Here is a 15,983-nt window from a genome sequence, read left to right as displayed (position 1 = left end):
CTTTCCCCGGGGGTTTTGGTATCACCCTAATAAGCACAGAACTTTTTTAAGGTTTTAAAACAATGAAATCAGCAACAAACATTGGGCAAATTCCTTCGGCGTGCCTTATGAAATTAGGTAATTTCTTCAAATTAACCAAAAAAGGCAGAGTACACAACAGATGTCTAAGACCTTCCTACATGGGAAGAGCCCTAGACATCCTATCAGCTGAGAAACTTACTGTTCTCTCTAAACATTAATGCAAACGCAGAGCCAGTGTTCCCGGGGCTGTGCCTTTGTTTTCCGAGTAGCAACACTAACGTTATTAGCATCTCCCAACTCGGACACACAGTAACGAAGATTCCTGGTGGGAGACTCGGCTTTCCTGGTCACAGGCTCACTTTCAGCCCTGGAGCGCTCGCGGCCCGCGCGGAATCGGAGACGGTTCAATCCCGGCTCTCAGGGGACTTCTCAGCCACAAGTGCTAGCTTCGAAGTCGTGACTTTGCAATTTGGAGAAGCCAGTTCAGGACACTTGAACTCTTTGGACAGCCTCCGCGGAGTCTTGGGACCTCGGTGGCCTCGGGCTTGAGCCCCGCCTGCAAACTAGGTGCCCTGGGGCCACTTGCCCAGGGAGGGACCTGCTTCCCTCGGAGCCCCAACTGTGCTCCACGGGACCCCTTTCGTGGCCTGAGCCATGCCCCCCCCTCCCATTCTGCCACCGAGATCACTGGCTGTGGCTCAGGACGTGAGGGGAATGTCAAAAGGACATGAAATAAGGCAACTGACAGATCACAGTCCTATCCGAGAGTGAAGCCGTTTGACTTTTGGGAACACACAGAAGGACACACTGTCGTGGGCAGGAACGTGGTCGCCGTCTGACTTCTAAGGAGGAAGCCTCCGGGCGACGTCGGTGTCACCACTAGTTTCCGAGGGGGGACACACACGAGAGAACGTTGGGGCCTCCCCCTCGTTTCTAGGGTGGGGGGCAGCACCGTGCGCAAGGCCAGATGGCCGACCGCTGTCCGAAGGGACGCGCGCGGGCACAGGGCTCACTCCAGGACCCCACCTGCCCCCCGCCCAGGCGCTCGGGGGGAGGAGCGCCCCGCTTGCCAAACCTGAGCGCTTGGCCCGGGCTCTCCGCTCCAAGACCGTCCAGCTCACTTCGGCCATGCGCCCCGCCGCCCCCGCCATCGCGCCGGGGCCACTGCCTGGCCCGCCACCGCCCCCGGGGCCGCCTGTCACCACAGCCGCCGGCCCCGCCCCCCCGCGCGACACTGTCGGGACGCGCGGCGGCCGGAAGTGAGCGCGAGGTCTCTCCCCGCGCGCCCAGGGCCTGCGCCGCGTCAGTCGGAGGGGCGCGCGCGGGACACGGGGGCGCGAGGGCGCGAGCGCGGGCGGCTCGTGCGAGCAGCGGGGCGGCGCGGGGCGGGCGGGGCCGGCGGCGGTGCTTTGCGGCTGCCGTCAAGCGCGGCGCGGGGCCGGCGGGCGGGGCCGAGGGCGGCCATGGCGGCGGGCCGGCGGCCGGGCGCCTGGGTGCTGTGGGCGCCGCTGCTCGGGGGGCTCGCGCTGCTGGGAGCCGGGCCGGCCCCGGCGCGGGCGCTGCACAACGTCACGGCCGAACTCTTCGGGGCCGAGGCCTGGGGCACCCTGGCGGCCTTCGGAGACCTCAACTCCGACAAGCAGACGGACCTCTTCGTGCTGCGGGAAAGTCAGTGCCTGCCCGGCCCTCCCTGTGCCCGCGTCCCCGTGCCCCTCGCGGGGCCCCCTGCGCCCCTGGCCAGGGGGGCTGGGCTCCCTCAATCTCCCGGCCCCCGCTCCCAGCCCTGACTCCCTCGCCCTTTACCTCCAGCATCCTTGACTGCTTGCCCGCCTCCTCCAGCCTTTCCCCTCGGGTCCTGGCCCGGCCACCCCGCAGTGGGATGTACCCCCCACCCCAAAGCCCTGGAAACACCCCAGTTTTTCCCTGAGAAGCCCGCGGCCTTCCCCCTGTGCCCCCTCCTCCCCATGGAATCACCTGCCTTCCAAAGTCCTTCCTGGTCCCCCGGAGTCTCCGTAGCCCCTGCATCCCTTCCTTTCTCCCCTGCCCCCGCGCCCCTCCCCCTTCATCCCCTTTCGTGAGCTGCAAACGCTGCGCCTTGACAGTCTCTGCTCGCAGGCCTTTCCCCTGCCCCCGCTCGTCGCCCTCGCTTTGCCAGGGTCCCAGCTTTCTTGGAAGTTCCTGGGCCCTCCCAGCTGGCCCGTCCTTGCTGTGGTCACTACCCTAGTTTTCCGCATCTCTGCTTTCTTTGCCAACTTGAGGTTCTTGGGAGTTCCTGGCTTTAACCATCCTTAAACAATGTTTTGGTTGGTTTGTTTGTTTGTTTTTTAATCTTGATGTTGACAATGGGCGTTAGAGGGTCTTGGCATTCTTGAGAACCCCTAGCCCAGGTGTTGTTTAAGGTCAAGGCCAGGAGGAAAAGAGTGAAGTCTTATGCAGAGCTTGACTACAGGGTCCTGGCCCAGTCTTCTCTGGGTGCTTCTGAAGACCCCAGAGCCTCTCTTGAACCCTGGGTATTTTCCCTGTCTCTGTATGGCCCCAAATGTTGCAAAAAGGGTGCATACTCCCAAACCTGTAGCTACTCCACCCAAACGGGGTACAGAGACTCTTCTTTTAATGTTAAAGGTGGCTCGTGTTTGGACAGCCCTAAAATTCTGCTCCACCGAATGCTCACCGAGTTCTAAGAATGCAGCATCCCCCGGGGCAGGTTCCAAGGGAGCCACAAGAGGGTCTTGCACGATTCAGCTTTTTCTGCTGAAATACGTGACCGTGTCCTCGTTAGTCAGACACCTACTGTTGGAGAGGCTGTGTCCTTCACGTGATGCGTCTGATGGACTAAGCAGCCTTAATAAGGGTCTTCGGTGGTGGGTTTGGGGAAGACAGGGCCTGACATAGAGTTACGAGCAGGTTCTTTATGTGGTTCTTTGAAGAGAACCCATCTGGCTTCTGGCCGAGGCCGTTCCTTGGCTTCAGGTTGTCCTGACCAACCATGTTTTCCACGTCCGCACTGCCTCTGGACGCTGAGTTTGTGATGCCCTGCTGGGCGCCTCTATCCCGTCAGACGCGTGGGACTAGCCTGGAGAGCGCCGATGAACGGGAGTAAAATAAAAGTTTTCTCATTGAGAGCGGTGCCTGGGAAACCCTTGTCAACACTAGTTGGCTGTCCTACCAGACAACGTTGTTCTAACATCATGTATTCGCTTCTTTTAGGGAATGATTTAATCGTCTTTTTGGCAGACCAGAACGCACCCTATTTTAAACCCAAAGTAAAGGTGTCCTTGAAGTAAGTACCTGTGTATTTGTTTCTGTAAAACAGGCATTAGTGTAAGAAGAGATATGTAATAGGCAGCCTCTGAAAGCACGCTTACCCAACTGTGGGGCTGGCACCAAACCGCCGGTCACGAGGGATGCGTGGGATGTCATTTGTTTGGAAATATCCTGAATGCACCAAAGTTTACAAGTGATTTACTCTAAAAATAAATAAAATGAGAGGATCTAGGTCTGTTCCTGCAGCCGCTTGCCGCACCCGTGCGGTCTGATAGGCTTCCTCGAATGTGCTGCGGACTGCCTGCCCCGCATCCTGAGCATGCAGCTCGCTCACAGACTTACCGGGTCAGCTGTGTTGGGGGGCGGGGAGGGGCGTCCTTTGCACAGGGAGGGGGCCAGTCCCCTCTGTCCTCAGTTTTCCTTTGTTTATTGATTGGTGGGTGGTGAGTTTTTAAGGTTGATTTTGAAGGCATGCAAATGAGGATACATTTTTTAAGTGTTCAAATAATAGTCCTTCTTTTATGTGACCGGCATTGCATAAAACACAGAGACCACTGTCAGAAGCGAGCCAGTGTACTTCTGAAGCTATGAGAAACAAAGGATTGATTGCTGGCTGGTTCAGGGAGGAAGCGAGGAGGCAGTGCAGGCTAAAGTGGTAGCTTCTAGAAAGCTGGGGGACTTCAGCCTGACCTTAAGTAGACTTTAAGTGAGGGCTTTCAAGTTGGGGGTTCAGCATTATCAAGAGATGGCAGTTAAAGCAGCACGTTGTGAAGAGGAGCCGGGAAGGCTTGCCTGACGGAAGCGGGGTGCTCAGTGCAGGGCCGAGACGGGAGACGCGATTGGCCGGCTGGGAACCTCCATCGACCTCAGACAGAACGCGTCGGAACCCAGTCCCGTGAGGTGGGAAATCATTAGAGGTTCTTGTTGAAAGGAGAGATGACGAAAACAGTATTTTAGGTTCACTGACTTGTTAACCACATGCAGGACGAACGGTGCATGGAAAGATAAGAAGTTACTTAGGAAACATTTAAAAAAATATGTTTCACCCCTGACTGGTGTGGCTCAGTTCGTTGGGCACCATCCCGCAAAGCAAAAGGTTGCCAGTGGGCTTTCAACATGCTTGGGTTGTCGGTCCAGTCTCACGTCAGGACGCGTGTGGGAAGCAACTGATCGATGTTTCTCTCCCTCTCTCCCCTTCTTCCCCTCTGTTAAAAAAAAAAAAAAATCAGTCCCCATGTGGACTAATGAGTCCTCAGGCTTTACAGCAGTTAATTCTAAAGATGTAACAAGAAACAACCTTGAGTTAGAACATTGAGAGGGAAGTTGTAGGTGAACAAGCAGGAGCTCGCCCCCGGAGAACTGTTCTGAGCACTGGATATCGGCGTGCTTACAGCGGGGAGGGAGCAGAAATTGATAAATATACATACGAGAAGTGGGCTGCCTTATGTGCAAGAAATTTTCTTCTATACCAGAAATGCTTATTCTTGGAAGATTGAAAGTTAAGGAAATGTATGGGATTTAAAGGGCATGGGTTCCACAAATTCTTTTTTAAATCCCAATTAATCTTTTTGTATTCGTGCAGTATTGTTTTATATACATCAGGTTCCAGAATAACATTGTTTTGCCCTATGTCGTTTCATTATGACGTTGATGAAATGCACAGGAACTTAATTGTGTCTATCAGCCAGCCTATGAGAAAACTGGTTTCGTTATATGTTGTTTCACTTAAAGTCAAAAAACCTGTCAGTAATGTTAAGTGAGGACTTACTGCACTTTTAAAATTTTGAAACTCTTGTTTTTCTCTTTATTTAGACGTTTTTTTAAATAAAAATAGCTGTTCTTCACCCTTTCCCTCCCCCACTTTCCTTTGCCTCTCTCAGATGCAAACGCTTTTAGAACTTTTAGCTGTGTCTTCTGGTGTTTATTTCCGTACTTTAAAACACGTTCCTTCACTGTCGGCTGGATTTTCTGCCAGCGCAGGTCAGGGTCCCCATCCTTAGGTCACGTCCCGCACCTCTGCAGGGCTGTCTGCCGTGCTCCGCTAGGCCGGCCGGCCCCGTTCGCCCTGGGCCGTGGAGGTTCTGTGCGCTGCAGAGCCAAGCCGCGCGGAGCGGCACTTCTGTGCGGGCTCCCTCCTGGAGTAGAGGGGGGCTTCTTAAAAGACGAGTTGCCCGTCTTCTGTGCACAGGTCCTTATTTTCTTTGCAGGTGTCCCCCCCACCTGCCACGCCCCCTCTGTGCTCTGTGATTTCCCTGCTGAGTGCCCGGCACTCTCGTCCCGCCACGAGGCACCCTCTAGGCCTTCTGCAGAGTTGTCCGTGCAGGGGCCTCCCTTGCTGGTCTTTGCTGGACCCTTGGGTCCGCTGCCTTCTGTCCGAGCATCTTCACCTCCGTCACTGGAGCGCGACCTGGGGAGCGCCTAAGGGAGGGGCCGCCCTTCAGCCCCAAACCTTGCTGCGCGCTCTTCGCCCTCCCCTGCCTCCTGTCTTCCCGCCGCGCTGGCTGCTGTTTTTGTGGTTGCTGCTTTCCTTTCTCCTCATCCTTCACGCGTGACTTGCTTTATTTTAAATTTTGGAAGCTCTTAGGGTCTCTTTGTTATCCCTTTGCACGGAAATTTCACGATGCTGCGTCTCGGTGCAGATTACTTTCATTCCTTCTGCGGGCGCGGGCTGGGCCCCGTCAAGCCGGAGGCTCCTGTCCTGGAGGCTTTCTCAAAGGTTCGGACATTGTTTCTTTGGTAATTTTTTTGTTTCCTCTTTCAGGAATGCCTGTCAGTTGGTTATGGGACTTCGTGGGTCCTCCTTTATTCCTCTATTTTAACTGCATTTTTGTCGTTTTGTTTTATTTTCCTTTCCAGGGGGTTTTCTCGGTGCTATCCTAATCCTTCTCTTGAATTTTTTATGTTAGCTGTCATATTCCTCCATCTGCAAGAAGTTTTATTTGTTCTCTCACTGGTTTTTCTCTCATGCCATGCTGTTCTTTAGCGTTTTTTATTGGACATACTTCCCTTCTGTCTCAAAGTGTAGTTTTGAGGTTTTCTTTTATTCTATTATTTCTATTTTCTTCAGATTTCTTACTGCTGTTGTTTTGCCCTCTTTAATATTCACAGTTTTCTTGGAAAGGCAGGGTATCTATTCATAGTCAAGAGGAAGCACTAAAAAGCTACTGTGGAAACTGCATCTCCTGCCCCTTGTCTCCTGCCTCGCGTGTGTGTTCCTGCCGAGTTAGCCCTGGGGGCGGGGGCCGGGGGGGGAGCGTGGAGGGGCATCAGGCTGTTCCTTCTGTGGGCCTCCCACCCAGTGCCTCTTGTCAGCTTGAGGCCCGGCCTTGCCCTCACCGTCCCTTAAACCTCTGAGCCTGAAACTTCCCAGGAGTGAGCTGCTTGGTTCCTGCCTTGCTGGGGGACAGGTGAAAGGGACCGCCCTCCACAGCGCAGACCTCAGCCCAGCCCGCCTCAGCCCTGCGCCTCGCGCCTGCCTCCAGAGCCTTTCTCTCCTGGCGCTTGAGCTTCCAGTGCCCTGCCCGCCAAGCCCGCCCGCGCCCCTCCATCTGCTCGGTCCTGCCACGTCGCCTTGGTCTAAGTTCCCATCTAAGCCTTTGTCCTCTATGCCTGTCTGTTTCAGGGGGCTTTTTGCCGCCACAGCATGAATGTTTTTGGACAAATGTTACTGGCGAGTGCGTGCAGCACATATGGCTGCGCGGTCCCACGTAAACACGCACCCGTGCAGAGGCGTCCGAGCTAAATGCAGTTTGCCACGTGGGAGCGTGTGGGGTCGGTCTGTTGCCATTTTTAAACACCAGTCATTTTCCATGGGAGGGTAAAGATCGTTGGAATTCTTCGAGGAAACTGGCGTAACCAAGAATATTTTATTGTAAGAAGGACCAATTTTAGGTGCCAACCCCCTGAATTTGAATTCCAGCCACTCCATTTAATAGTGGAAGCTCCTTCATTGTTCTAAACATCAGGGTCCTAGTCTGGTCAGTGAGGAAAACACCTATTTTAGGTAATGAAGATTAAATGATCAGATGATATATGGCTCCTGAGCACTTGGTATAATTTCTGGGACAGACTAAGTAGACGGAGTATAACAAAGCTGTTACTGTGTTGCGCTTCCTCGCTGCCTTTTCAGCGGTGTCCTTATTTTCAGTTCCAACTAGACGCAGGCCCATGCGCACAGGTTCCGATGACCTTGGGAGACTGATTGCCCAGGGTCTATTTGGGAACTTGCTGTCCTGCTCTTTGCTCTGAGCAGAACTAACTAGGAATTGAACTTAAGGCCTCTATTTTTTTGGCTGGGTCACTCACACACATCATGACAAGACTGCAGAATGTTAAGTTTTCAAGTTTAATGTAAACAGTTGTAGAATTTTTTTTGTTGAAAGCATGACATCGGGTGTGCATGTTTTGATACTGTATTGCCAGCTTTGGTAAAAGGAACTTAGTTTCCATGGTGACTCTTGAGTAGCTTTCAGAAGGAAAATGATTACTTAGTTTTTACGGTATATCAAATCTGCATTAAAATCCAAAATTAAGTATTTTAAAAACATCTTTTAACTAACACAACGACAGTGACACTCGTTGCCGCTTTAACACTTGATCATGAGCCCCCGTTTGATGTGAACACCTTCCAAACGCCGTGGTGTTCTTGACAGAAGAACGAAGTAGAAGCAGCATCTCCGTCAGGGCTTGAACGAAAGGCTGAGGTTTTTCTTGACGTCGTTCAGATTGCGCTTGTGTCTCAGGACACCTTTGCGTTCGCCCTGAGTTCCGTAGACCGCAGAGGCCCGCACGCGCGCAGGGCGGTAAGATACTGCGAAGGGAGTGACATCAGGCCCGGCTGTGGAGGGTCGCGTGCTGCGTGGAGAACAGTGAGCGTGGTGCAGGTGCGGGGCGCCCTCTCCACACGCCCTGACGCGGTGCCGTCCGCTCCTTTCGCGCAGGAATCACAGTGCCTTGATCACAGGCGTCGTCCCGGGGGACTACGACGGAGACTCGCAGATGGACGTCCTCCTGACGTATCTGCCCCAAAATCATGCCAGCAGCGAGCTAGGAGCTGTTATCTTCTGGGGGCAAAATCAAACCTTAGGTGAGTTGGTTTCAGGAGTTTTTAATAGTTGTCATTGGATGATAAAGGAAAGATATGCCTGGTATTCTTAAGTAACAAAACTTGTGTTCTGAAGTCAGTTAACAAAAATGCATTTCTTGAATATCAGTAATTGTCTGTAGAAAACTTTTTTTAGAAGTCCACTTTCTGATTTTTCATTATTGACCGAGACCTGGTCTAAGGTCAGTTCCAGAAAACAAAATTCAGCCTGGCTAGCAAGGAAGAGAGAGATGTATTAAAGGGTTTTGGTGGAACAGAAGAACAGACTCTAGGTTGAACCTTTTGGAACAATCCCCAGCCTTCGGGAAGATATTGCCTTTTCACCAGCAGAAAGTGCCCGTTTGCACAGCAGCTGCCAGAATGGCCTGTGCCCAGCCAACTGCCCTGCACCTGCCCCTGAGACTCACAGTTCAGTGCTCGGACTCTGGGAAGACGGGCCTCCTGCCTCCCGGAACTCAGCCTGTCTGAGGGGCAAGGCTCGCATTTAGTTCAGAGTCTCAGGCGCAAGGAAACCTGGGAAACGCCGCACAGGAACACACAAGGGTGGGGCGGAGGTGAGGGTCAGCCTGCCATGCCCATTCCTGCGCCTCCGAGTCTTACTCAAAAAGCCAGTTACTGCACCTAATAAACAGCCTCATTCATGGGGCGGATTTCAAGGCGGGGCAGAGAGGCTATGGTTGTGTTTCCTGTAACCCTTGGGCACGCAGACAGTAACCCCAGTGCTTCAGCTCTGTCAGCCAGTGAGGGCCTGAGCGGGGGGGCCACGCGGGAAAGCGCAGCTCGTTTATGAACGGAAAGTTCTGCACGTGTTGTCTTCTCTACTAAGAAACCTTCATCTGCTGCTGTTCTGCTAAATTGTATATAACAAAGACTCACCTAAGAGATCTTCAGGGTGAAGCCTCACATGGAAGTTACTGTAATGCTGGTCTTCACTGTAGAATGGACTCACCCAATGTTGTGCGTTTACCAACTTGATGTCCATTTGCGTTCGGTTTATAGTGTCTCATTAGTGGGAATAGTTGGAATTAACTAGAGATGAATCTTGAAAAGAATGGCAGGCTCTTTTTCCCCTTGGGTAGATTCCAAAAACAACGCAAAATGCCTGTGATTTGTGTGTGTGCTTTCTCCGCAGACCCTAATAACATGACCATCCTCAACAGGACTTTCCAAGACGAACCTCTAATTATGGAGTGAGTATGCACTGGCTTCCCTTTGATGGCTTTAGACTGGCAATCGTGGAATAAAGTTGTTCACATGAAAGCTACTTGGCAGGGGAGCCTCGACATGGAATCCATTCTCCCTCTGAAGCAGAGGAGGGCCTACCCCCTCGGTCATTGGGTGTTTATTTGCCATGATGGAGGAAAGAGGACGAGGAAATTCAGTATTTAGGGAAGAAGAAGAGATTGTGTTTCTTTCTGTTTCGGTGGCTTTGAATGTGTCTGTGGTGGAGCTGTGTCGACGCCGCCCAGGTCGTTAATCGAAGAATTAAGAAAACTGTGCGGGGGTAAAACGGTTAGTGCTGAGGTGACGGATATCAAAGGCGCGGGACTTCCTTCAGGGATTTACTCCGGTTTCCGCCTTGAGGAGGAACTTCTGTCCTTTTTCAGCTCCTCCTTGGTGGTATCATTTATTTCCTCCAGACAGACTCATACCAGCATAAAATTCATACAACTCCCAGGGTTTTGTCACGGGGTAGAGGTCACGCAGGGGCCACGCTCTTGCCCTTCCATAGTCATTAAAACCTCAGCCTGACAGCAGCAGGCCGTGGCCGTGGGGTCTCCGGATTCATGGATTCCCCCTAAGGGCGCTCGGCGCGATTTCTTTCACCGCGCCCGTTGCCCTTTGCTGTGGCCGGTTTGCATCGTCACACCAGCCAGGGAGTACTTTCGTGCGTTATTTTTCCTAAGTCTAACTGCAAGTTGGGTGATGATTCTGAAATAAGTGACATTTCCTTATCACGCGTGGGTGGGCTAGGTAGGCAGAGGTCACGGACGACCCCAAAATGCAGAACAAAAGCTTGTTTCTCGCTCGCCCTGCACATCGCGTGTGGGTCGGCGACAGTCCCCGTTCCAGGCCGTCACGCAAAGCCAGGCTGGCATCTGGGCATCTGGGCTGTGGGCATGCGGGGTGGGGGCGGCACTGGAGGGTCCCGGCACAAAAATCACCCCGCACGCCAGGAAGTGACACGTCAGCCCCACCGGCATTCCACGGGCCACCGCGGGTGCTGGTGAGCATCGTGACGTCTGCCACGCCTCCCGAAGGCCCTCGAGTTGGAGAATGTAATCAAACGGCCACCTGCTGTTGTCTTTTCAGCTTCAACGGTGATTTGATTCCCGATGTGTTTGGTGTCACAAACGGATCCAGCCAGCCACAGATACTGCTAGGAGGGTGAGTGAACAGCGTGGCTGGGACCACGCAGTCAGTGGCGGGGGCTGCCGCCGCTGCGGACCGTGTGCCCGTGAGCGGGCCCTCTGAGCCGGGGCGGGGGAACCCAGCTCTTTGGAAATCCTTGTCCCTTTTTCTTTTCAGTTTTTAAAAATGTATTGATTGATTTTAGAGAGAAAGAAACAGCGATTTGTTGTTCCACTTATGCACTCATTGGTATGTGCCGTGACCAGGGATCGAACCAACAACCTTGGAATATCAGGACAACGTTCTAGCCAGCTGGCTTACTCGGCCAGGGCCCAGAAATACTTGTTCTTGAAGATTTTTAGAAGGGCATTTGGTCACTCTCAGCTTTCCCAACCAGTCTGGGTCTGATCTACACGTGCATTCTGTGGGCAGCCAGCTTAATCTCCCTGTCCATCTGGACGTGAGAGGTGCAGACTTCCCAGGTCCCCATTTAAATACGGGTCCATTAGGTGGTTTTAGAAATGGAAAATTTTAATTTAGATATGATGGATATTGCTGTCTTGACGGGATTCTCCACCTTGGCCGCACTGGCTCCCAGATTCTTAGTAGCAAGCTTTGCGCCGTGTTTCCTCTCTTTGCTCAGTGAGCAGTCGATGGTTGCCTGAGAGGACAGACATGCCTCCTCTCAGCTCTCGCACCTGTTCCGGGTGTGCTTTCTCCTTGACCAGGATGCGGGCCGGGACTCTCGCCATCCAGTCTCCCTGTGCCATCCTCAGCAAAGGCCACCTGGAACCAGGCAGTTCAAAGATCTTCATTATAACTCCTCCAGGCTTAAAATAGAATCGCCCTAACACAAGAATTTGTGACAGAATACTTTTCATTAGACACCTTCAACCTGATTAATTTCCTTCGTATCTGAGAAGGGAGAATTTTAGTTCAAGGGCACAGAACACATGTATTCACTTTTTTGACTTCCCAGTAAGTGCAGACAAACACCTCTATCAGACCATCTTCCCAGGCACTTGGAAATCTAATGAAGTTTCCTCCTGTGCTTCGGAGAAGTAGTGTTTTTATGAATAGGTTTTGAAATGTGATTCACAGGAACACAGGTGAATAAATTGTCAAAATTTAAGGTGTTATGAAGGAAAACTGTTGTATTTCCTATCATATTTTTCTGAAGGTTTACAATAAAGAATATGGGAGTTTTGATCCTATTCATACTGAGCTTTGAAAGACTTACTGTGAATCCTGAATAAGAAACCTGTTTTTGCCAAAAACTTTGAAAACCCCTGCAAGAGAACCTTGTTTTCGAGGCCAGCTGGATGGAGGTCCTGCTTGGCCTGTGTGGCTAAGAGCGGGGGCGGGTGGGGTCGCGGCTGCACGGCCGCTGCTGCCACGGTGGGGCCTGCCTGGTCGCCTGGGCCGGGGCCGCCCAGGGACCTGTCTAGTATCCTTGTGTGTTTTCTACTGAGCCTGCAAGAAACCGACTCAGAAGACTGTCATGTGATAGTGGATTAGCTTAAGCAGTTGCTGTGAATTCTATATTAGGTTTTTTCCTCTGCTGATTCTTGACACACTCCAGCTTTTAAATTGGGTCCTGCCTAAAGGCGCGCCCCCTTGGGGTTTTATACATTCTGCTCCGGGTGCTCCCGCGCGCTGGCGCAGCGCTCTGCGTTTTATGATCTCTCGTTTAAACTTCTGTTACAGATTAAACGGCAGCCGACTGTGCTGTGAGTAACCCATGTGTTCCCAGGGTTTGTCCTGGTGCCGGTTGAAAGAACGAGGAGACTCAAGTTGGCAGGGAAGGGTCTCTGCTCGCCGCGCCGCCAGCGCGGCTGTGGCCGGTGGGGCCGCGGCTCGGCGGCAGGACGCTGAGCGTGCCGCTGTGGGAGCGCGCAGAAACGCGTTACTAAGTCATGAGAAATACACGTAGGCCACGTCCGCTGCGTGAGGGGCAGACGCACGCCAAGGAGCCGAGTGGGAGGCCGCCGGCACTGGCGTTTCGGGCTGCTCGCGTGGCCTCCAGCGGACGCCTGGCCTCACGCGTCGGGGACGCCGGCCTCGCTTTTGCCAGGTCGACGCTGCGCCCCTGGACGTGCCATACCCGAGAGCGTCTTAAGTTTACTTAGCTGTGGCCGGCGCCACCCGTTTACGGGAGATGTGCGATGACCTTTAAATAAAGCACTGGTGTTCCCCTTAGGGCTGTGCTGGAAGCCCCGGCTGCCTATGGGGTGCCGCCTTGGAAGCCAGAGACTGCCCACAAGTCAAACAGGCGTGGCCGGTTTGGCCAGAAGCAGGGGGCCCAGGTCGGAGTGGCAGGCAGTGGGTACAGGCGGGCGGCTCCCGTGACTGGGGCCACGGGGGTCACAGGACAGGGACCAGAGGTGCCGCGCCCACTTAGGTGCCGGGGTCAGTGACGCGTGTGAAGTGGTCAGAAGGGAGGCTCCAGTTTGCAGCTCGACCTCGTTTTGTAACAACTTGAAGTGATGTCATCATGCCCCACATGACGCAGAAGCAGCACCTCGCTGGGAGGTGTTAGACCTGCTTTTGCAGGGGCGCGAGGGGGTTGTCAACGGTCGTTTGCTGTGAAAGGGTGTTGGAAACCGACACTGCGTCGGCGTTCAGGGTAGTGCCTGGGGTATTGAAGTGAAAAAATGTGTGTCCGTCATTTTCATCAAAGCCAACCTTCTCTGGCTCACACCCAGAGTTCAAAGCCACGTCTGGGCCAGGCCCAGGCTGCGTTCTTGGGAACACTGACACGGGTGAGTGGCAGCGATCACCGCCGTGCCACGCTCTGTGGACCTCGCCCGTGGCCGCGTGGAGGCGTTGAGCGTCGCCTCTGGCCCCGAGAGCCGCTGTCGTTAACTCCCAGGCACGGGGGCGGGGCTGCCGTCGCCTACGGACACGCGGGTAGCCGCCCTCAAGCCCGAGCGAGTGCACCCCTGTTTTTCCGTGTAGCCTTTCGTCTTGCCTCACGGTGTAACCAGAGCCTCATTTATCCAGGCGCCTTTCATCTTTACTGCTTTTGTTTGCTGACGCATCACAGAAAATGTCGCAAGTAGTTATCTTAATGGAAAAATAATATGATATCGTATCACTTAAATCTGTTGTTTAGAAAGAATATGAAAATTGTGATGAGGTTATAACACAAAAGAAAACCAAATAACCCTCCAGGCAGCTGTTCACTTTGTAGTCGGCGCTAGAGCTCATCGTCGCAGCCGAAGTCGGTGGCTCCGAGGCGGCTCCGACTCTCTTCGGGCTTCCCTGGTGGCCTCCCCCGCTCCCCGCACACCCCGCACACCCCGCTTATATTTCAAACCTGAGAAGTAAGTTTTTTAGTGATGTTTCCATAGAAACGCTGCATCCGTTTTTAACTGTTATCTTTTCCTAAAGAAATTTTATAATTGGAGATAGGTTATTCTCCCATTGTTTCTCACCTAATTTTTTTTTTTTAATTAAGCCACAGCAATAGTGAAAAGTTTCAGCAGATGACTTAAAACGATACGTGCCGCGCCTGTTTCACGTGGCACATTCCTTAAGGGCCCATACTTGTGTTTCCTGGAGGGCGCCTCCCCGCCCCCAGCTCCGAGGGCCCTGACTCCCAGTCCCCAGGACGCACCTGCTGCTCGGTGCCAGGTGCTGGCGGGTGGCGTTGCATGCAGGCGAACGCTTGTTTGCTTTGAAATGAATGATTTAAGATGTTCTCAAAATGTATTCGCGTTGCTCTTAGTTAAATTAAATCTTACAGTTCTTAGATGTATATTTTTTGAAATAATCATTCGGAAACATATCAGCTTCTTGAGAAAAGCCTAGTTTTATAGTTTCTGTGCAAAGAAATTTGTAACATTTCATCATGAATATTGATATTTAAAAGTGTCTTGAATTTAGCTTTTCTATTAGCATACATCACAGTTATTTTTTATTTCTTTAAAGAGAAACCATTTTGTTTTACTCCTTTACTATTTGCATTTGTATTGGGAAAAAGGTCCATTTTAAAGCAAGCATGGAATACCACTGAACTGTACACTTAAAAATGGTTAAGAATGAAATTTTATGTTACTATAACAATAAAATAATTTGGAAAAAACAAAAAGCAAGCAGAATTAGAAAGGCCACTTATACAGCATACTTTGATTAAAATTAGTATATATTAGCATTTCAATTTTGGGTAAAAGGCAAATATAATTTCTGAAAATATAGATTTATACTTTCTGAAAGTACAAGTTAAGTCCTCTTTCATTAGATCCCTGTTGCAGTTTTTAAAAACACGTTGTGCTGTTGAAAATGCCCCAGACTCTTGACTCTCACCCTCTGGAGGCCTGGCTCAGTCCGCACTGGCCCACGCCCGGCGGGGGCGCATCTGCGGGCCTTGCCCTTCTCCCTCCTGCTGGCGCCTGAGGCGAGCCCAGAGCGTGGGGCTGGGCGCCGCTCCCAGGAGCCTGGGGCAGTTGCGCACCGTGGGGGCAGCCGCAGGGGACAAACCCACCGATCTGCCGGCAGAAACCTCCACGGCCCCCTGGTGACTGTCAGAGGCTGTTTCTGAGGGCTCTGAGGACTGCCTGGCCCGCCCCCACCTGTGAGGGTCAGCAGGGGCTCAGCGCGGGGCTGGCCATCCAGGATGGAGCGGGGCGGCCTTGTCCCCAGGGACCGTCTGCTCCCTCTGCACCCCGGGCCCCTCCAGGAGAGGCTTGGCAGGGGTGGGGAAGAGCGCAGAGGACGAGGAGCTTGAGTAAAAGCCTTTACAGAGATGCCCACGGAGGAGCTCTGGGCTGGCCTGGCCCTTGCCATCAGCTTTCTAGTGTTTTCTTACAGCGCACGGCGCGTGTGGCTCAGGAGGCGCACTCAGCGGCCAGGAGGCCCTGTGCGCTCGCAGAGCATCCACACGCGGCGGGCCTGGGTGGGAGCCGGGCGCCCACGGCCGCTGACCCCTGCACCAGTGACCACGGTGGGCGTCCCGGGGGGTCTGGGTGCTGGCCCGGGGCCTCCTCCTAGCACCGGAGCTGCTTCACCCCCAGAGCCTCGGGTTGCGGGTGCGCCTGCCCACGCCGACGCTGGCCCGCCGGAGACTGCACCGGTTTTCACCGTGACTCCCCCTCTTTCAGGAGAGCGCTCCTCCCCCAGCCTGGACTTCACTAACCGTGCCTTTCCCTGAGAGTAAAATGCCAGGGGGCAGCACACACAGATATGCAGCCTTCCTCTGTCCTCACACTTGTTTTTCTTAGGACGCAGCTTGTCTGCAAAA

General features: G+C 53.1%; 2 protein-coding genes across 3 annotated transcripts in view; one reads left to right on the top strand and one right to left on the bottom strand.

Annotated features, from left to right (window-relative positions):
- The window catches only part of PHKB (phosphorylase kinase regulatory subunit beta), a 92,594-nt gene extending 91,374 nt beyond the window's left edge, over positions 1-1,220 (bottom strand). For both annotated transcript variants that reach the window (XM_054570306.1, XM_054570305.1), the window contains exon 1: positions 1,097-1,220. In XM_054570306.1, the coding sequence (XP_054426281.1) occupies positions 1,097-1,172 (76 nt within the window). In that variant the 5' untranslated portion in view covers positions 1,173-1,220. The remainder of the gene's footprint in view (positions 1-1,096) is intronic.
- A 243-nt stretch (positions 1,221-1,463) lies between these two features.
- Positions 1,464-15,983, top strand: part of ITFG1 (integrin alpha FG-GAP repeat containing 1) — a 90,431-nt gene continuing 75,911 nt past the window's right edge. Inside the window, exons 1-5 of the mRNA XM_054570304.1 lie at positions 1,464-1,689; positions 3,229-3,301; positions 8,226-8,371; positions 9,522-9,579; positions 10,703-10,777. Coding sequence (XP_054426279.1) covers positions 1,485-1,689; positions 3,229-3,301; positions 8,226-8,371; positions 9,522-9,579; positions 10,703-10,777 — 557 coding nt within the window. The 5' untranslated portion in view covers positions 1,464-1,484. The remainder of the gene's footprint in view (positions 1,690-3,228; positions 3,302-8,225; positions 8,372-9,521; positions 9,580-10,702; positions 10,778-15,983) is intronic.

Source organism: Pteronotus mesoamericanus, unplaced genomic scaffold (genome assembly GCF_021234165.1).
Source record: "Pteronotus mesoamericanus isolate MK-2021 breed Mesoamerican mustached bat unplaced genomic scaffold, CSHL_Meso_final contig_202, whole genome shotgun sequence".
NCBI lineage: Eukaryota > Metazoa > Chordata > Mammalia > Chiroptera > Mormoopidae > Pteronotus > Pteronotus mesoamericanus.
This window is presented reverse-complemented; position numbering and strand designations above follow the sequence as displayed.